This window comes from Notolepis coatsorum, assembly GCF_963971535.1.
Source record: "Notolepis coatsorum genome assembly, chromosome: 2".
Lineage (NCBI taxonomy): Eukaryota > Metazoa > Chordata > Actinopteri > Aulopiformes > Paralepididae > Notolepis > Notolepis coatsorum.
Window position 1 is genome coordinate 49,708,797 of NC_140166.1, and position 22,822 is coordinate 49,731,618.

Sequence of the window (22,822 nt, forward strand, 5' to 3'; positions counted from 1 at the left end):
ACAATTTTCAAAATATTCGGTCTTAACACTTTCCGTGCCAGCAGTGCTGTGCCTAGGAACCCTGTTGCGTGCCAACGGTCTATTCAATGACAGAACGCTCACATTTGTGAACGCAGAAAACTATATCTTAAATTATGGCTATGTGTCTAATATGACCGTCGCTTATCAATGACTTGTTTACAGTCAACATTGTCAAAACGGATTGTTTTTTAATCAATTAATTTCCGTTTTATACCATTTTGAAAAACGCTCATTTTTTGAAAGTTTCAGAAAAAAATTTAGATTCTGTGATAATCGCCCTTTACTGGAATACACTGGAATACACAAAACACATTGACATTTTTCTGCCTATTTATGAATCGTTTTCAAATAAACGCTAGATTATCGATAGTATATGTGTACTTATGCACGCTATAGAAGCGGGCTGAAAAATCGATTCTCTTATTTCCTGATCGCACACACACACACACACATACGGGACACGTTGATATATCTGTGAAAATAGCTCTGATTATCCCAAGACTGGTAAATCGATTCCTTACCTCAGATCAGATGTTCTCCAAAAAGATTATTCCAATTCCTGATCGCCATTCCAAATATCGATCGCGTTTATTGATCCAACGCTGGGTACTGGAAACACTTATTCTCCACTGTTCTGATGGTGGGCGATGACTGCAGTAGGATCAGGTTACATGCCTGAGAGGTAAAATGTGGATTCCGGACTCTTTTTTCCCCATGCGTTTCATTCAATCCAATCCAATGGGGTGCAATACCATCCGGAGAGACGATAGGGGGCGGTATTTTCCCAATGGAGCTCAGCGAGAGTTCCAGTGGTAACGTGAGGCTAGATTGATGAAATATGAATGGAAATCGCTAATAAAAACTATTAAACGACGAGATTTCTCGTCATTGGCACTCAACGGTTGGCATGAACTAATGAGAAATCTTGTCGCTGGCACTCAAAGTGTTAAGAACAGTAGCCTATTCCAAAAAGATTTGTCAGTCATACACATTCCTAAACGATACAGTATCTCTTGGAGAGCGGTGTATGTTAACACTTTTGAGTGCCAGCGACGGCATTTCTCGTTTGTTCATGCCGACCGTTGAGTGCCAACGTCGAGAAATCTCGTCATTTAATCGTTTCGTTTTTTATTAACGATTTCCATTCATATTTCATCAATCTAGCCTCCCGTTAACACTGGGTCTATGTCTGAGCTCCATTGGGAAAATACCGCCCCCTATCGTCTCCCGGATGGTAATGCACCCGTTTGGAATGGACTCAATGAAAACGGATGGGGGGGGGGGGGGAAATCCGGAATCCACATTTTACTTCTCAGCCATGTAACGCGAGCCGATCGGATTCATTGTGGCCCATCAGAACAGCGTGGAATCGGTGTTTCGACCACCCAGCATTGGATCAATAAATGCGATCGATATTTGGAATGGCGATCGGGAATTGGAATAATCTTTTTGGAGAACATCTGATCTGAGGTAAGGAATCTATTTGACCAGTCTTAGGATAATCAGAGCTTTTTTCACAGAGATATCAATGTGTGTGTGTGTGTGTGTGTGTGCTGATCAGGAAATGGTCAATCGATTTTTCAGCCCGCTTCTATCGCATGCATAAGTACACATACTATCGATAATCTAGCGTTTATTTGAAAACGATTCATAAATAGGCAGAACGTTTTTTGTGTATTCCAGTATATTCCACTAGAGGGCGATTATCACAGAAGCTTCTAAATCTTCTGGAAGTTTCATAAAACTAGCGTTTTTCAAAATGGTATAAAACGGAAATTAACCGATTATTAAAAAAAAATATATATATATCCGTTTAGACAATGTTGACTGCAAACAAGTCATTGACAAGCGACGGTCGCATTCAGGGGAGGAAACTAACTTTTTGGCTTACCAGCCAACTGGCGAGTATCTGATTTTTTTTACCAGCCAAACAGATTTTTTACCAGACAAAAAAAATCGCTAATTGTGATAATTACTTCTTTGTATGTCTTCGTCTAAATTGATTTTCAATCATAGTAAAATAATCACACGTGTCTCTACTCTTTAAAATATTTATTAGCATAAAACATTCATCTCTACTCTTCACAATATTAGCATAAAACATATTAACATGAAAGAGGTATCTATTCTGGACTGGGTTGGGCTGAACTGGGCAGTGAAAGATGCTGGGTTGGACTGGGTTGGGCAGTGAAAGAAAAAAACCGAAGTATGTTGTGAAGTGTATAGATAGATGTGAAATGTATAGATGTAGCAGTAGTCTATCTGTATGTCATATGTTATGATTAATTGAAAATGGGGGACCCTGATGTAAACAAGACGAAAGTCTTTCTCTGGGCTGCATCCCCTTAACAATTGTGTGTATTGAGCCGTACTGTATTGTACCCATTCTGCAATCTGTTAATAAAGTTTTCAATCAATCAATCAAGTTAACTTTGAACCTCGGTTGTCAAGCCTCGTCAATGTTGTGTAATGCATCTGGGTAGGCACACTGTGCCTTTAAGACAGCACGGTGGTCTTACGACAGTGCTGTGAAGTACCGTCAAGTGTTGTGGTAACGTCAGTTGGGTTGGTGTGCTGTTGTGCACAGTGCACTGGTTGAGCTTAGCTAGCCCCTTTCGTGACTGCGATGTGCAAGCCAGGGGCTTTTGAGCATGAAATAAAATGTCTAACCTTACGTCGTAGTCCGGTGCTTTTTTGGAAACATTATAGTCATAACAGATACACCTAGCTGGCTGCTTTGAGCACACAGGGCTAACGTTAGCTAGCAAGCAGCTATCGCTAAAACGCTAACTAGAAGCTAACCACTGTATACAGTTCCAGTAGACTAACATTACACCTCTGTGATTTAAATGTGTCCTTAGTAACTTATACTCGAGGGTTGTGCTAGGGTTGGATGCAGTTCCCCGTTGGTCAGTCTGTCTGTTTCCCATCTTCTGCTGTGTTTAACGTTATCCGTTTGAGAGTGCTCCTGATGGCTAGCCTAGTAACGCAGGACTTTTATCATTATATGTCCGCGGGTTGGCCAGTACTGCGCAAACTTTTATTAAACATTATATGTCCGCGGGTGGTCTTGTGCAGTGCTCTCGTGGCACTGTCAACTAAAGCGAGCACTCAGAAGACGCGCACCGTTTGCCAGTGCAGTGATTGCAGAATGTTTTTTTTTTTGTATACTCGCCAGACTGGCGAGTGGTCTTCATGAATCACTCGCCAAACCTAAAAAATACTCTCATTTGGCGAGTAAAGTGGCCTAATTTCCTCCCCTGGTCGCATTAGACACACAGCCATAATTTAAGACATAGATTATGCATTTGCAAATATGAGAGCTCTATCATTGAAGTGGGTGCTGGCATACGGAGGCTTTTAGCGCTCCGCATGGCTGGCATCCAAAGTGTTAAGTACGGGTGTCTTGTTTGGTCAGCGTGCCGGCTATAGAGACTCGAGTTACTACTGGGAGGTCCACTCGCGGGAGGTCACCATCCAGAAGAGGATCGGCGCGGGCTCCTTCGGAACCGTCTACAAGGGCAAGTGGCACGGAGACGTGGCCATCAAGATCCTCAAGGTGACGGAGCCCACGCCCGAGCAGCTGCAGGCCTTCAAGAACGAGATGCAAGTCCTACGGTGAGTAGGGATGGGTACCGAATTAAGGTACTTTTAACCCTTTCACTGCCACACGACAGAAGGTTAACACTTTACTATCACACAACCGACGGCGACCGTAAAGGGTTAACCTTCTGTCGTGTGGCAGTGAAAGGGTTAACTGGCTGTTGTGTGGCAGTGAAAGGGTTAACCTTCTGTGTATTGTCGCAGTGAAAGGGTTAACCAGGCAGGGTTAACCAGACCCTGCTTTACACGTGGGCTTGACTAACAAACACTTCCAAATAAAGGGAGAAAAGAGAAAGTGTCTTTCATTTGTATTAGTTCACACAGGATTATCAAAAAGCAGTCATGAGGCATGTGGTTATTTTGTAAAGATTTATTTTTTAAATCAAATTTACAGAAATAAATAAAATGTATTGTATCAGTCCTGCATTATATTCGTAGTTACAGAGGCATCACATATATAACTGGCTTATGATTCTAACGATTCAAATAAACGTGAAAGTACATCTAACCCCTTAAGTTCATATACTAATTTATTCCCATTTGTTTGACTTCTATTGGCTTTCCTCTCTCTGCAGGAAGACACGCCACGTCAACATTCTGCTGTTCATGGGCTTCATGACTAAGCCCGAGTTCGCCATCATCACCCAGTGGTGCGAAGGCAGCAGCCTGTACCGACACCTGCACGTCACAGAGACCAAGTTCGACACCATGCGGCGCATCGACGTGGCCAGACAGACTGCACAGGGCATGGAGTAAGGCCTGCTCTTTAGATGCACGCCAAGGCTCTTGTAGAGTAACTGCAGTCTACATATAGGGAGGTGTAGTAGTTACGTCATTGTTGTTTCCGGCCGGTCCACCTTGCTTGAAATCAATCAATCAATCAAATCCTTTATTTAACCAGATAAGCATCATTGAGATTAAAATCTCTTTTTCAAGAGCGATCTGGCCAAGCAAGGCAGCAGAAAGTTTCAACATAAAAAGAACATCACAATAAAATAGATAAAACATTCACAGCAAGATCCAATTTTAGGCAAGTTATCAAACACAGTTGCACTGTCCGAGGGAACTGAGTTCATAGGTTTTTAAGATGGTTTAAAATTCTCAGAGGGTGACCAGTCCTGGCAATTTTAGGTCCTCTTGTAGCTTGTTCCAAGATGAAGGAGCAGCATATTTAAAAGCCCTTTTTCCCAATTCAGTTCTCATAGAGAACATCCCATTTCAGAGCATCTTGGGAACGAAGGGCATACCTGTATTGCTTAGTGCACAGAAACACGCTTAGGAACGAGGGAACCAGCTTAAGCAGAGCTTTGTGCACAAGAGAGAGCCATCGTGAAAATCGTGGCATATAGGGTGCAGTGGTGCACTCGATTGCCACATCCCGTAACAAAGTGTAAGGCAGAATGGTAAACAGTATCCAGCTTTCTGAGGTACTGATCAGGTGCATGCATGTAGAGTAAATCACCATAATCGAGTAGTGGTAAGAAGGTGATTGAGATCAGGTGACTTCTCACTTTAAGTGAAAAACGGGACATGTTTCTGAAAAATAAACCAAGTTTAAGCTTCAGCTTCGATACAAGTTTGTCTATGTGTGAGACTTAAACGTAAGGTTTTCATCCATATTGCAATGTATTTCCAACGGACACATTTCTAAATCGTTTGGTTTAAACAAATAAAGCATGAACATTGGCATGGTGTACCTTTCTGTGTATTCATCCACAATCTATAGCGCAACATGAAACAATTTGCAATTAATCATAAAATAATTACGTGTAATTTTATTTCAACCAAAATGCTTAAACAATCATGTTAGTGATAGAAGGGAACTCGTTTTGTGCACAAATGGAAAGCTTGCCAATGTTCATGAGGCAGAATTATTACAATAGCCGATAATACATTTTCCTAATGATAAATCTCTAATACGAGTGGACCGCACATGAAACTAAAGTGATGTCAGACTACACCTCCCTATAGGCAATAACATTTAATCTGAATATAAAATATGAGAAAATGAAATGGTATAAATAAAGGTGCAGATTATTAGTCATCATAATATACATAATAAATATAGGCTATATTAAAAATCTGACTATATATACTATCCCTTATTTTGGGATCTAGAGATGTAATGATTATCACTTTGTTCTCTTCCTTTTCTTTCAGTTATCTTCATGCCAAGAATATAATTCATCGAGATCTAAAATCAAACAGTATCCTTTTTCTATGTGCTGTTCATTTGGTCTTGTTGCATAACTCGGCAGTGTGTGTGTGTGTGTCATCCAGGGTTCGAAATTAACGGGGGCTTGGGGCAAAATGCCCCAAAAAATTGACCAAATGCCCTCAAATCAGTTAAGGGGGGCAAAAAAAGCCCCCAACAGTTTACCAATTATATATATATATATATATATATATATATATACAGGTAACAAAATAAGCACCCACAAAGCGCCAATGGCGGGCAGATTTGAACAAAATAGTAATGTAAAATAAAGGACAGTCGCCTTTTTTGTAGCCCTCGATCTCTCCTCGCGCGTCAATCTCCTTGTTTACACTGCTTGCACTGTAACGTTACGCCTGATTAGCTAACGTTAGCTTAATAACGTTAATGAGTTATAAATATGTGGAACCATATGGAAGGAGTAAGCCGGCCGCTAAAAAGAAAACCCACTGCGGCTTTCTCAGACGAAAAGGATGAGTGGGACCACCTGACAAAAGAAAGTTTCCAGAGCAGTGGAAGTTTGAAGATAGTTTCAAGAGACTGGCTAGGCTACAGTATTATGCAGGGGCTGTAGACAGTGGTGAGTTGTTAACTTGTTCCGTGTGCCGCAAGTATGTCAAAAAGAAAAACATAGCGATCAGGTGGCGTAGCGGAGATTGTGCTCGTCATACTAACTCGTTTGGCTGGGTTAGGGGGAGGGCAAGTCGTGGGTGGTGAACTGGCGTTGTGGACAGCGACGCCTACAGGTCAGGTCTGGGCCTTGCTCAGCGAAAGGCAGGAATTGATGAAGGCAGCGTGACCTCCCACGCGTTACACTTCACCAATGAGAGTCCTCGCGTGTAGGTGAAAAAAGAGTCACTGGCTGTTGCCGCACGTGTCGGAGGAAGCGTGCGGATGACTTCAGGGTTCCCTTGCACCGACCAGTAGGAGAACATGCGCACAACAACCAGGTAGGGGACGGGGGGGGGGGGGGGGGGGGGGGGAATTGGCACAACGAATAAATTGGGACGGGGAGAAAAAACAGGAAAATCGGAGAAAGAGAGGATAAAAAAAATAAAAAACAACACGTTTGTCATTGTCGTGTTACTTCACAGTACAAATACGTGAGTCCTCTGCTGTGGTTGTGACGAGTATCCTTTATTAGCTTAAAGGAAAACGCCAACATTTTGGGAAATTAGCTTATTTGCCATCTTCCCTGGAGTTGGACGAGAAGATGCATACCTTTGTTGTCTCTGTGCGTGCAGTAGGCTTAGGGAACGCCCGCTCCGTTAGCTTAGCTTCATCACTGGAAGTGGGTCAGACTTGTACCCTCAAGTTCCTCATAGTCACGAAAGGATCCGAACCGATTGAAGTTTATGGATACCATGACTTAAAATCCTCTTACCTTGACGATTAAAAGCCTCCCCAATTTAGAAAACAGTAGCTGTAGCTAACGAAAAACAACAACCGGACACTCAAGCAGATAACGAGGGTAACAACTTCCGGTTGGGGGGGTTCCAAAATAAAAGAGCGATGTCTATATAGCAGCGGAAATACGTTTATTTTGTACATTATCTAACGTTAACACGAACCTAAACTAACGTTACAACTAACCTAAAGTGAGTTTAGGTTCTTGTTGGCGCTTTGCACCACCAGGACGCGTGAATATTAAAGGCAACCAACTTGTGTTCAGCTTTTCGTTCAGCGTTTCTCTGATTGGCCACACGGCCAATCAATCAATCCACTAGCACGCGGCCTTGCGGCAAGAGAGACAAGAGAGACAAGAGAGTCGCGGCAGAGAGCCGCGCATGCGCATGAGGCTCCCCCAGGTCCTTGTGTTTGAGACAGCCATATTAGACACATAGCCATAATTTAAGATAATAGTTTCCACAGCTCCAGTTAACCTAATTTATACCGTAATGAATCATTAAAAAATATTCCGTTAACTGGAATATGTTGTTTCTTTACACATATGTTGGATTATGTAATTGGGTTGTCATGACAAAACAATAAAAATCGCTACTTTACATCAGGGTGAACGCTGAACCGAGTCAAGCCGCGGGCGGCGCACTGAAGCCGGTGAATGAACAACCGCATTGCCCCGCTGGCTCTAGTTAACCTAATTTATACCGTAATGAATCATTAAAAAATATTCCGTTAACTGGAATATGTTGTTTCTTTACACATATGTTGGATTATGTAATTGGGTTGTCATGACAAAACAATAAAAATCGCTACTTTACATCAGGGTGAACGTTGTTACACTGCCACCACCCACTTCAATGACAGAGCTCTCATATTTGCGAATACATAAACTATATCTTAAATTATGGCTATGTGTCTAGTCTAGTCTAGTATATATATAGTCGTAACAGTGTTTATTATTGCGAGTCCTAACAGTGTTTATTATTTCATAACTGTATGGGCTTTGTTTATACATGTACAGTGACGAGTGAATCTACCGTTGGTTGTTAAAAACGCGAAACATAATAATCAGTCAGCAGCGCTCCACGCTCCACTGCTACCACAGCCCAACACAAGTGCGTTGGAACAGCAGCCCAACACTACAGAAGTTGGTTGCCCGCGCTGCCGCGCTGCCGCGCTTGCTCTTTGGATTTCATTTGGGACGTGGGACGGCTGCGCTTGCCTGCGCGTGGGGGCGGGGGGGCGCGGCCAATCAGAGAAAAGCCGAACACAAGTTGGTTGCCTTTAATATTCACGCCACCAGGACAGCCGCAGCCACAAAATGAGGTCATTAATTGAGTTGTATTTTTTGAATGATAAGGATGTTTAATAACCTTTTTCATCATAAAAGTTCAGTGCCCCAGAAATACAAAAAAAGCCCTGAAAATCAATTAAGGGGGACAAAAAAAGCCCTGGGGGAAAAAAGTTAATTTCTAAACCTGGTGTCATCTGTATAATTGTTCATGGCTGGTCAGACGGAGATGAAACTGGGCTGTTGATTACACTGCATCTGTTAGCCAAACACTGACTCATTTGAACACCTTGGTCTGCAGGGAGCTATAGTTTCTCTTAATCACACATACGAACCAGAATCATTTTATAGTTCGTCGCTCCTCTGTGGGGTCAGACTGTGGAGGAAGTCACTGTCTTAGCAATTACTTCATGTAATTACATGGGTTTTAGACCAACTGGGTCATACTCCTGTACAATCATGTATACTGGAATCAATTACTCCTGTACAATCATGTATACTGGAATCAATTACTCCTGTACAATCATGTATACTGGAATCAATTACTCCTGTACAATGTATACTGGAATCAATTACTCCTGTACAATCATGTATACTGGAATCAATTACTCCTGTACAATGTATACTGGAATCAATTACTCCTGTACAATCATGTATACTGGAATCAATTACTCCTGTACAATCATGTATACTGGAATCAATTACTCCTGTACAATGTATACTGGAATCAATTACTCCTGTACAATCATTTATACTGGAATCAATTGCCTCTTCATTTTTAGTTATGATAATCTGAAGAGCATCCAAGTGAATTGATCTGTGAAGTTGATTTGTAAAATATGACATTAACCCTTTCACTACCACTCTACCAAAGGGTTAACCCTTTCACTGTGACAATACAGAAGGTTAACCCTTTCACTGCGACAATACAGAAGGTTAACCCTTTCACTGCAACAATACAGAATGTTAACACTTTAACTACCACACTACAGAAGGTTGACTCTTTCACTGCCACACGACAATGGGTTAACCCTTTCACTACCGCACTACAGCCGGTCAACCTGTTGTTGGCAGTGGTCTGTTGTTGGCACGTCTCCTTAACTCTGGTCTCTAGACATCTTTCTGCACGAGGGCTGGACGGTGAAGATCGGGGACTTCGGCCTGGCCACGGTGAAGTCCCGGTGGACCGGCTCCCAGCAGGTGGAGCAGCCCAGCGGGTCCATTCTCTGGATGGTGAGGCGCTCTCGTGTGTTTTTCTCATGTTTTACTTTAACCCTTTCACTGCCACACGACAGAAGGTCAACCAACCCTTTACTATCACACTACCTTCTGTCTGACAGTGAAAGGGTTAACCGGCTGTTGTGTAGCAGTAAAAGGGTTAACCTGTGAATTGTCGCAGTGAAAGGGTTAACCGTTTGGTAGTGCAGCAGTGAAAGGGTTAACCTCTTAACTCTTTCTCTGCCATACCCGAGAAAATCTCGGGTTATCTCGCCAATGCGTTGACGCCAAAACCCAGAGATTTCAACTTGGTCCTTTGATTTTTTCCTCTGATCCCCGTTCTTTACTGTCAGCCGGACCCATCTAGGTGTCTATGATTCATCTACCTACGTTGGAATTGCAATGGCGATCGGATATCACCAGGTGGCAGTATCGCCTACCTTTGAACTGGAATGGCTTGGAGTGGATACACTTTTTCTTTTTTTGGCAAGGGCTCCTCCTGCATGAACGGAGACACACGGCGATCACCTCGAAATGTTGTTGCCTGAAGCGTATTTCCCATATAAACATGTATAGACATATACACTTGGATCACTTGGAATTATTCTTTTTTAAGGATGTTCGATATTGGGTTTTTTACCGATATTGTCTAACTCTTGATTTCCGATACCGATTATGCAGGGTTTCCCCCCCCCCCCAAAACGGAATAATTTCAGGTAATTAACATTACATATCTCTTGTCGTGTAATTAACACAAAATTATGCATACTTTGACAATAAATAAAATAATAATTTGTTCTTACTTGCTTGCCTGGGTAAATAAAGGTTAAATAAATGTTAAAAAATATATATATATATATATTTTTTTAAACCGATATTTTCCGATATCACATTCTTATGCCAATATCGGTAGGCCGATAATATCAGACATCCCTATTCTTTTTGGAATACCTTCTGGCTAAGGTAAGGTATATTCTATGTCTACTTTACCGAACCTGAAACATGTTTTGTAACGGTCACAGTTCTGTGTTTTACCGGACGTGAAACATGCTTGACAAACACGATCACAGTTTTGAGTTAAAATGACCCCCCCCCCCCCTTGATGATTTTGTGAATGCACATATGTACATGGTATATACCTTTTTGATTTGGGAGTATTTGGAGCTTCAGGCGATCAACCAGAACGATTTGGGCTTATTGCATATAATGTCTCATATCTCGCGATCTATGGAAAAAGACTGGATTATTCTGGAAATGTAGGGGTTTAGCGTGTAGCGTGTAACAAACTACAGTTTGTAGAAATGAACTAATTAGTCAGTAATGGACTATGAACAATGCCTGTCAAATGAGCCATACTATTGTCTCCATAGCTATAATACAGAACACACGATGGGTCTACAAACATCGCTAAAATTGTCAATAACGCTGGCGCCATTTAGTAAAGATGTAATATTGACTCATCAGTTTTTTTGGAGGGGAAACCCGCATATATCGGTATCTGTTGATATCGGTATCGGATATTAAGAGTTGGACAATATCGGTATATCGGATATCGGTAAAAAAGCCAATATTGAACATCCCTAATAAATATCTATCATATTGCTAGAAGTGAGTAATGACCTGTGGCTTCTGCGCGTTCCCTAGGCTCCTGAGGTGATCCGCATGAAGGACGCCAACCCCTACACGTTCCAGTCCGACGTCTACGGCTACGGAGTGGTGCTCTTTGAGTTGATGTCAGGGACCCTGCCTTATTCCAACATCAACAACAGAGACCAGGTGAGACACTGAGGCGCCACAAACAAATAATGGATTGCATGCGGCGCTAATAGCACCCTATCTGCTCTGTCTTTAGAAACCGATTTACTAAAGATATTGCGCGGATGATATACTAGTGCAAACACGCCCATAGGTGTGCAATTTGCTCCTGATTTGCTCCAGCGCAGTTGGCTCGCGGAGCTGTTAGTACCTGGCAGCGCTGTTGGCAGATATCAGGAAGGGGGAAAAATAAACCCGAAATGAGGCATAGACGGAACAGTATTTTTTACCATTTGTATTTAGTTTATTTCGTATTGTATTTCGTAATGTATAGAGCTTGCTTAATTTGTATTTTCATGACACTGCATCCTTTGTTTTTGTCACCATCTTTCTCTGCTGTTCCAGAGGTCAGGGGCTGCGACAGCAAAAGCATGCCCCCCCCCCCTAGACTTTAAGTTGGACCTACGGGTGGTTAGGAGACCCTTATCAACAGATCTGAGGGCCCTGATGTTGGTATAGGGGGTGAGGAGGTCTCTTAGTTAAAAGGGGCCCTTACCATTTAAGAGCTTTATAAACGAATAGGAGAACCTTGAATTCTATCCTGTAGCGCACCGGGAGCCAGTGAAGGGAGGCAAGAACAGGGGTGATATGAGCTCTCTTCTGAGTACCTGTGAGCAATCTAGCAGCGGCGTTGTGGGGTAACTGTAGGCGGGCTATGGTCGACTTATTAAGCCCCAGGTACAGGGAGTTACAATAATCAAGTCGTGAAGATATGAAGGCGTGAATGACTCTCGGTCTGAGGGGGAGAGAATGGCATTGATCCTAGCTATGGACCGAAGCTGGAAAAAACACCCCTTCACCACGAGCTGCCTATTGAAGCTAAATTCGGGGTTGAAGAACACCCCCAGGTTTTTCACGAAGGGCTGAACTAGGGCAGAGAGGTTACCCAGGCTGCTGGCGATAACACTGGTTTGGTTTGGGGGGCCGAAAAGGAGGATTTCACATTTAGAATGGTTATGTTGTAGGACATTTTGTGCCATCCAGCATTTGATGTCATCTAGACCGGATCGGAGGGCTTCATGTCATCCCCAAATAAATTATTTTGAGCAGACCTGTCCATGGTGCTGAATCTTTAGACCGAAGTAAGGCACCGTGCCAGTGAAAATATAGTCATTTAGGAATTTTTTTTGAGTGAAAAAGTTGTATTTAATGTTTAGTTAAGAGAATAGAACCCGCATTATCATATACTTTCCAGTGTCTACTCATGGACCTGACGAAATGTTATAAATTTAAAGTTTATTCTGGAGCATACAAGTGTGCGGGTTATCTTCTCTTGATTGTGATTATTACCTAACCCAGCAGCCAAAGGAGTGATGTGCTTTGGGGGGAATATATAACATTGTCCACCGCTACGATCCAGGGCCCTCATTTATCAATGGTGTGTACGCACAGATATGTGCATAAACCGTGCGTACAATCATTTCTAAGCAAAGTGTGGGACTTATCAATTTGAACGTGTACTTGAGATTGTGCGTATATCTACGCACAGCTCAGACCGTGCGTATATGGCGCCAAGCGGTAGAATAAGAAAACTACAAGCTTTCGTGCATTAGTTTCAACACTGACGTGTTCGGTATGACCCGTAATTCATTATAGTTAATTGTAAAATAGCGACATTAGTGTAATTATTGTCAAACCCTATAAATAGCATTTGGAATAGGTTTTTCCTAAATGAATGCATCATGGTTTATCGTTGCATTTGGCTGATAAGTCATTGCTGGTAGCCGGGAGGAATTACATTTTATTTAATTAAATTGTAATGTTATTACTGGGGTATCTGTAATTAAAATATCACATAAATGCAGGGGATCGGGGCTATCTACTGAAGCCATGGATGACTCCTCTGATCAACCCCAACAGGAGCGCATCTACAGCGGGCACACTCGCGCACAAGAAAGAGTCACCATGGAGCGTGCAATTTCCTTTTTTTCCAGGCCAAGTCATATTCTTATTATTATTATTTTTTTTAGCTTTTTTTACAGCTTTATTGGTCACGCAGGACCGACAGAGGAGAGGGCCAACGAGAGGAGATGTGGGGAAGACATGCGACAAATACAGACTGGAGCTGGGATTGAACCCGGGGCGGCCGCGTAGGTGCTCGAGGCACTATGGTATGCGCCACGAGGGCGCCCCGTCATATTCTTATTTTAACCTAAACTGTATATTTGTATTTAATAGCGTTAGCGTTTAAGGAAACTAGACAAATTTCCGGACTATAAGCCGCGCCTTTTTTCCCATTTTTCGACCCTGCGGCTTATATAACGATGCGGCTAATCTATGGATTTGTACAGCTAACGGGGCCCTGTCCACGCGAATGCGGGGTGTTATGTAACCAAGCCTTAATGTGCGCGGTTGCACTGTTCGCCCACACGCAACCGGGTTTTTGGAACACTGCAACCGTGTTCTTTTACAACCGGAGTCCAGGGTGAGGTTTTGCGCGCATCCCGGTTGCAGTGGTTGCATGTGGGCAGAGTAACCCGATATTATTTCCAGTGTTTACAGCAGAGCTGTCCCAAGTAGCTGCGGCTGATGTGTTGTCAAGTTATTGTTATAAGGAACCCAGTCCAAACTACAACAGTCTGCATCCCCTTAACAATTGTTTGTATTGAGCCGTATTGTATTGTACCCATTCTGCAATCTGTTAAATAACGTTTTCATCCATTTATTCTACTAGCGTTAACGTTAATGTACGCCAGCCTCAAATGCTAACTATTTATATGGAAAATGCCAATCACATTAGCATGTAGCTAACAACATCAGAGATCTTTTTGTGAGACTAAACTCTCCGCTCTTGGTGGTAAATTGTGTTGATGTTGGTTTTGTTTCATCAACAAATGAGGCAGAACACACAGTGAATGTATCCTTTTTTGTTTATTGCACTTTTATTGCACTTTGTTTCTTGCTGAAAAATAAATGCTATGTTGCTAAATGTTCACGCGAGGTAATTTAAAGATGGTGGGTTTCTGTTTTTGAGCAGGAAATGTAGGAAGTGTTCGACCCTTCTGATTGGTTGAAAATGGCCTTCATGTTTGAACTACATCGCCACCTACTGCTTTAATTAAACATTAAAACACCTGTGGCTTATAGTCCAGTGCGGCTTATATGTGTACACATCATTCAATTTAGCTGCTGCGGCTTATATTCAGGTGTGCCTTATAGTCCGAAAATTACGGTACTGTAACTTTTCAGTGCACGTTTTTATTTACATTGTGACCAGTGTTTCCGTTAGCCGGTAATTACAATTATTTGACCGGCAAAATCTGTTGAAGTCCGACATATTTAATCTCTCCGGTCTTAATGTCCGGTGAAAATAATTCCCTGAGTCTTAAGCACAATTTGATTATTTGAATTGTATTAAAATAGGCTAAAATTAAATAGCCTATGCGATGAACGAAACAATCATTACATTTGTTTCATCGTTGCTTCTAATAATGACAACGACGTTGTCAGCGAGAGCTTAGTGCTGGGTGTGCAAACTTTTGTGAAGCTGCAGAGCCGGAGCAGCAGCAGCACAATGCAGTACTCCAGCAGTACTCCAATTCAGCCATTTTCAATTCAATGTTGGGTGGGGGGCGCTGCTGTGCGGTCCCCAGAAAAGAGCCAATAACAGCTGAATCTGCTGCTCTGCATCGACATACTCCTCGCAAATAAGTCATTGGGAGGTGGAGAGAGAGAGAGTCGTCACGCAAACCCACGATAATGTTGCCGTCTCTCTCTGTCAAATTTCTCAGTTCTTCGCTTGATATAATTAATACAAATGTCCAATATAACGGAATTCGTTAGCTCATAAAAATGTGATTATATAACAGACTGTTGTTTATTAATGTCGGGCGACTGCCCACAGACACCTATTTGATTTAAAGTCGGCAGCAGCACGAGTCTCTGGACTTATTTTATTTGGAATATAATGACTTTATACGCAAAAGTAGCCTAGTTTTAAGTAAAAATATTATAAATCTACATGCCTTGATGATGTCATTCTTTTGTTTTGTTGTCATTCTTTTGCCTATCAATTGTTTTTAAGCTCAATAAACTCTGACCAGAATTTCTCTCATTTGACCGGTAGATTGAAATCTACCGGACACTGAGGCCGGCAACAATTTTTTCTAACGGAAACCCTGATTGTGACAACAGCCTTGTGAGCTCCCGCACACAGACGTGAACGTGATGGAATTCAAGTTTATTTATTGATCACATATAGGCAGGCTACATGGCAGTGAGATTCATTGTTCTTGTATGCTCTCGTATTATTGTTATAGTAGGCTATTGTCAAGAAAGGAAGTACATTATTTTCAATCATGGCTTTAATTCGTAGCCGAGAAGCCTCCTATAGCAGCTTCATAAAATCATAAATAGACTACGTACTGTAAATAAAATAGCCTATAACATTATAAAGGATAGGCTATACTAGCAGGGGTTCCCAACCTTTCTTCCCCAGAGCCCCACGATTCCTTGGGGACATATAGGAATATGATATAGGTAGGGCTGACCTTTGATTATTTTTTTGGAATTCGAAGCTTCGGGGCCGAGATTCGATTTTAATTCGACGCTTCGAGAATAAATTTTTTTAATTTTTTATATATATATATTTTTTTTTATGTTGTGGGACTTGTACAGCACTTTGTTCAACTTTGTCAGTGCTGTAAAGTTTAAACCTTTTTAAATCACAAACGAAACACTTTGTTTTCATGAAATATTGTAAGCCGTCATTTGAGGCTTTATAAAAGCAGCACAATGAACACAAATCTGTCAGTGCCGAGTCCGACCTCATCTTAAATATCAAACGGCATTGCTTGTTGTAGTTAACAAAGAGAGGCAGAGTTGATTTTGCAAAAAAAATATATATATATATATCGCATTTTTCTTTTTTATAATCAAATTTTATTTTCATATTCGAATCCCATGCCCATCGAACGAAGCTTTGAAGCTTCGAAGTATTTAAGACAGCCCTAGATATATGCTATACTGGGTCAGTCAGCGAGGAGATTTAGCCATTTGAGAATAGGCTATTATGGCCAAACGAGGGCCTATAGCCTATACATATTATTAAATGTTTTCATACGCGTAAAGATACAAGGTGAAAGATCCTGGCAAACCACAATCAGCCCCTTATCACTTCTTCGTCGTTGGCTCTGGTGATTTCTGCGTTGTGTTTTATTTCTCCGACGTCTTCTCATACTGGCTGTACATTGTGGTCATTCCCCTTTAAAACCTGTTCCACCCCAGGTGAAAATCTGCATAAAATGTATACCTAGGTAAATGGAATATTGCTCCACTTCTACAAGGGCTATTTGCATATTCTTGGTATCTAGGTATATCTATGGACCTCAGTGAATGTATTCTCAGTGTCAGAAATATTGTGTCTATTACTAGGCTTGCTTAAATTGTGATGAAACAAAGGAAAATATGAATTATGATTTTTCTTTTCATCTTTGACAGTGAATAACACCATGATTATAATGACCAAACTTAAAAAACTACCACTGAACTCATTCAGTACCCTCTTGAGATCATGTGTAAAAAAGATCTAAGGAAATTAATAAACTGAAGATGATAAAACTGAAGGTTCTGTATATACAGTACTGAATTCTCCCATCCGGACCAATGCAATTTGAAATATTATTATAGAATATAGAATATATGCTTATACATTACCTTATTATAGCCAATTCGCACATTTATATATATATATATATATATCTTTCAAATGGCCGAGTTCAATTTGGATATAGTATCACCAGGCGTGCATAATAACAGATACTGATATTTACTGTAATCGACTGTACTTTTTTATTTCCCCCACAGTGTAACCATTTTGAAACTAATTTCAGATCTAACTGTTCCTACATGGTAACAATAGTGAGGAGAAACTGACTGCGTTTCAATATTTGTCAAAAACGTTACCTTTTGTAGCTTATCGCGAATCATAACAATTATTGATATGATTAATTCAGAACACTGAACTTTGAACCACCATAGTATGTGACAGGAAGTGTAGATCGGATAAATTTCAACGCTGGCCCAATCTCCTCTACAAAATGGCCGCAAATAAACTACAATTCCCATGGTTCAACATTTCCATTTCCGGTTCCGGGTCAGATAGGCGATTGCATATCGAAAACTTAAAACGATATAAGTACACTTTTAACCTATTGCTAAACTATTGCCAACCTAACGTTTTACATTCTACATGCATTTGTGACATAGTGGTGATGTTAATACTTGAAAACGGTTGATTTTAAAATCACAAATTATTTTCATCATTCATAAAAATATGCCTATATGATTATAATGTCAAAAGGGGTCGGTACCGACCCCGTCGAGTGGAACAGGTTAATGCGATCCGTAATCATAATAATTCACACCGTCAGCGGAGTACCTTTCTTGGAAACGTTGTTTATTACATAAACAAAAGCCTCAGATGTTACGCATTTCGTATTGTCCGTGAAAAAGTCTTTGATGGAAATTAAATTCATTATTCTATCGTCTCTTCCGCTGTTCAGTCCAATGGTGGCTAAGGCCTTGCCTTTAGCCAAGAACCCTTTTCCCGTTAGCTGTTCAGTCCAATGGTGGCTAAGGCCTTGCCTTTAGCCAAAAACCCTTCTCCCGTTAGCCGAAGCTAAATGATGATGTGTCATCTCATCTCCCCTCCCCCACCGAGGGTGAGGGAGGGATGGAAGGTCTCTGATCCACGTCCGCTCGCGTTAGCTTCGTGTCTAGGTCTAACTTACCCCGGAAGGAAACTCTCATCATAACGTCTTCGCCCTAGCAATGGGGCCGGCCCCCTTTCCTCGTTACTATTTGACGCTGCCATGGCAACTCTCTCTCTGACCATTCCTGCACTGTTCTCTGTCCCTATCAGTGTTTATGTTTAACAAGCTAAATGACCTTGAAGCCCTAGTCTGCTGCTGACATTCTCTCTACCATCCTCCTCCTCTGCACATCTACCTTTCTGACCTAGCACCGTTAGATGCTGTCATCTCCCCCAATATATACATTACATACATTGAAAAACCTCGACATCCTTCAAAGGACAACAGTTATATTAACGATCAAGTTCATTTACTGTATGCAGGCTTCGCGGGGCTCTGTGCATATGCGTTATGCGCAAATTACTGTTGCATAATGTAGGCTATGCTATTATATATAATTTATATAGGCTACCTAATACCAAAATCAAAATAGATTGTATGCCTCTACAAATCACATTAAACCATGCAGGTAGAACATTTACGGAAAATCCGTCGCGATTTGGAATCAAATTGACAGAACTTTAATCCCTGGGTATTAATCAAATTTTAAAAGAACAAAACGAAAAAAGGCATTCATATTCCACCATGGTTATTAATGACACCAACGGCAAACAGTGGTTAACGGTCTTTATTAGTGTTTTGCGCTGGCAGCAATGGTCTTTAGGAAGTTAATAGATATCATATCCGACATCACCGTGTACACGTCTGTCAGCCTGTCACATATTTCTCCCATAACACGCGTTCGCTCGGCTTAGTAAATTTTTCCACATTTCATGGGGTGTTTCATTACCGTATATGGTTAATTACGGGCGGTTCTGTATGCAAATACTTAAAATCGTGCACGAGCGCGGAGTGTAGAACAAGTGGCATTTATCAACACGGAGTACTTGCAGGTGTGCCTGTGTACGCACGTTTGATAAATCCAGATTTTTCTGTGCGTAGAGACATTCTAAATTCCGTGCTTAGGAACGAAAATAGAACACTTTCTACGCATTATTGATAAATGAGGGCCCAGGCATCTAAGCCGGATTTTTAAGATGCCAAATGTGCGCTCGGTGCATTCTGATGTGAACCCGATTGTACGCCGCCTCTCCAACATTGGCAGGATTACGCACAGCACAGGCGTCATCAGGCATGGCATGGAGTTGGTAGCCCTCATCACCTATACAAAAGCACATACTTTTCCCAACACATTGGCAATGAATATTACAGCACAAACGTTTGTGTCATCCATGTCTTGCATCATTCCGTACATACTGCTGTTCCTAAAAATGTTGCTGTCGTGCACAGACCCAGGGAATTTGGCGACCACATTCGTTATTATATTACTGGCATTGCACACACTACCTGTGTTGATTGAATACGTTTGCTTCCTATTTGTTTGTTTTCGCTTGGTGGTACAATTGGAACGTGAATGCAGTCAATAATAATAATAAACTTTATTTATATAGCAACCCTTTCACACAAGCATTGCAGTCCAAAGTGCTTTACATAATGAAGACATAAAAAAACAAGCAGCAAGAGCAATACATAACACAAAAAGTGATATTCTCATTAGAAATATGCTTTCGCAAGCACGCCTGGCATTACGATGCCTTCGCCTGGCAACAATTACTGCTGTCATGAACACCTGAGACGCTGGCAATGACACCCCTTTATAAATGCGCTTAGTTACCACCAAATCCCTGAAGACGTAAATAGCGTCGCTTTAACGGTGTGTGGTAATTAGCGCTGATCATTGTGAATTGGAGTGTCATGTTTCGGCTTGGGCCGGCTGTCATACTAACTCAATTGGCAGAGTCAGCGGGTGGAAGTCGATGGGTGGTAATCTGGACGTTGTGGACAGCGACTCCTACAGGTCGGTTGGGGGACGCCTGCACAGCAGAGACAGGAAATAGCGGAGGTAGTGTGAGCCTCCCACATGTTACACCTCGCCAATGAGAGTCCGCACTGGTAGGTGAAAAGATATGACAGGCTGCCTCCTACCGGAGGGGACACGTCATGCAAGGCTTCTATCCTCCCTACGGCCGACCTGTGGGGGGCATATGCGAGCAACGTTCAAGACAGGGGAGGGGAGAATTGGAAACAGCGAAATTGGGATGGGAGAAAAATAGAAAATAAGGAGAAAAAGTGGATAAAAAAAAAGAAGAAAAGGCTGTGTGGAACTAAAAACGCTGGTACCACCGCAGCTAAAGAGCCGACATGGAAGTCTTAATTAAGCCTTTAGCATGGCTACTAATCTTTATCCATCAAGTATATTCATAGTTTAGTCTCACGATTGACACAGTCATCAGATCGTGTTAAGGTATCAGATGGTAGTAGATGGTCACCATTCATGATTTTGCTTTTCAGATAATCTTCATGGTCGGGTGTGGCTACTTGTCTCCGGACCTCACTAAGCTGATCACTATGTCGCCCAAGTCGATGAAGAGGCTAATCATTGACTGCCTGAAGTTCAAACGGGATGAGAGACCCCTGTTTCCACAGGTGAGGGCAAACTGTCCTTTTCTTCTTTTATTTGCCAATAGGAAAGAAATACATACGTACATATTTGATATAGGTCACATCAGTTTGTAAATGGTATATTTGTTTGTCACACAATATATAAAACGTAAAATATCGCTGAATTATAGTGCCGTCAATCGATTAAAATATTTAACTCAATTAATCGCATGATTGTCCATAGTTAACTCGTGATTAATCGCACTTTCTTTTTTAACCATAACCCTTTCAGTGCCACGGACAACATATCTCGTTTTATCAGCTCCCCCATTGAGTGCCCACGACGACAAATATCGTGTTCTTTTTTTATTAGCGATCTGAATTCATATTTCATCAACCGAGTCTCCCGTTGGTACACCAGCCCCTACAGGAGCTCAGATTGGAAAAAAGCGCCCCCTATCGGCTATCCCTGTGTAACTGCAGGTCAGTCGCTTAGAAGCCTTAGACTGACCTGGGATCTGTAGATCTCTGGGGGGGAGCCAACTGGCTCCTTGTGCTGGCGAGCAGTCTGCTCAAGAGCGATCTGCTCACGGGACGGAAATCAGCCTGAAATATATATTTACAGCAGCCAATAATCAATCAATAAGCTTGATCGATATTTGGAATGGCAATCAGGAATTGGAATACTCTTTTTGGAGAACATCTGATCTAAGGTAAGGAATCTATTTTACCAGTCTTAGGATAATCAGACCCTTTTTCACGGCGATATAAGCTTTTGCCCTATGTGTGATGTGGCTGTTTGGCTGTGATCGCTGATGAGGAAATAAGATAATTGATTTTTCAGCTTGCGTCTATAGCGTGCATACGTACACATATACTATCGATAATCTAGCGTTTATTTGAAAACGATTCATAAATATGCTGAAAAATGACAACGTTTTTGTGTATTCTAGAATATTCCAGTAAATGTCTTATCATGGAATCTTTATATTTTCCTTGAAAACGAGGGCTTTTCAAAATGCTATAAAACGAAAATGAACAGATAAAAAAACAATCCGCTTCGACAATGTTGACTGCGAACGAGTCATTGATAAGCGACGGGGCAGATTAGACACATAGCCATAATTTAAAACATAGATTAGGCGCTTTTAACGCTAACATTGAAGTAGATGGTGGCATTCAACGGGGTAAATCAATGTTAATCAAAGGCACTGAAAGTGTTAAACAGATCTTTTTCAAGTTCCAAGTTTTAATACTCTTATCAACATGCGAGTCAACAAATGCTTGCTTTATGCAGCCATTTAACACAAAAGGATGACCCACATGCATTGCAAATTTGCATCAAATTCAAAACAGAGTGATGCACAAAATAACTTAAAAGAAAATAATAATTTAAAACAATGAATAAAGTGTGCATGAAATAATAGGGGAAAGAAAACGTTAGGAACTTGTTACATTCACCCACACAAGGGCGGAGTAATCACACACACCCCCTCTCTCTCTCTCACACACACACTTCAGAAACAAACATAGTATCAATGAGAGCATCAATAATACACCCGAGTGAAGTCTAGTAAAAAAAAAAGTTAAATTTTTTTTGTTAATCGTGAGTTAAAAAAAATAGTGCCGTCAATAAAACCAGGTGATAACGCGTTAATACCGCGTTAACTTTGACAGCCAATTTGTTTCATATAACTAAATATGTATGTGAAGTATGCAATAAAAAGTATTAAAAACATATTGTGATATCAATGATGGCCATAAGCAGATCTAACTTAACAAATGATCACAGTTTTCACACCACATTGATATGAAGTGGAGCTTCTTATCTATATAATTCTCATACTAAAGAAGAAACCACCAGCCCAGCTTAAAAACGTTAATTGTGAGAATATCTAACATGAACCCAGTATTGTATATCAAGCAGGGTTCGCACAAAATAAATTTAATAAAAGTCGAGACCTGGAATTCCTTTAAAACAGCCCATTTTTTTAACAAGGTTTAATTCAAATCAACCATTCGCATTGAACGTTTTGTTCATCCATGCGAAAATAGTTTTGA

General features: G+C 41.3%; 1 protein-coding gene across 2 annotated transcripts in view; it reads left to right on the plus strand.

The window, feature by feature from the left end:
* Positions 1–22,822, plus strand: part of araf (A-Raf proto-oncogene, serine/threonine kinase) — a 50,899-nt gene that overhangs the window by 22,709 nt on the left and 5,368 nt on the right. For both annotated transcript variants that reach the window (XM_084309212.1, XM_084309213.1), the window contains 6 exons: positions 3,440–3,639; positions 4,200–4,376; positions 5,785–5,831; positions 9,649–9,767; positions 11,397–11,528; positions 20,672–20,806. In XM_084309212.1, coding sequence (XP_084165338.1) covers positions 3,440–3,639; positions 4,200–4,376; positions 5,785–5,831; positions 9,649–9,767; positions 11,397–11,528; positions 20,672–20,806 — 810 coding nt within the window. The remainder of the gene's footprint in view (positions 1–3,439; positions 3,640–4,199; positions 4,377–5,784; positions 5,832–9,648; positions 9,768–11,396; positions 11,529–20,671; positions 20,807–22,822) is intronic.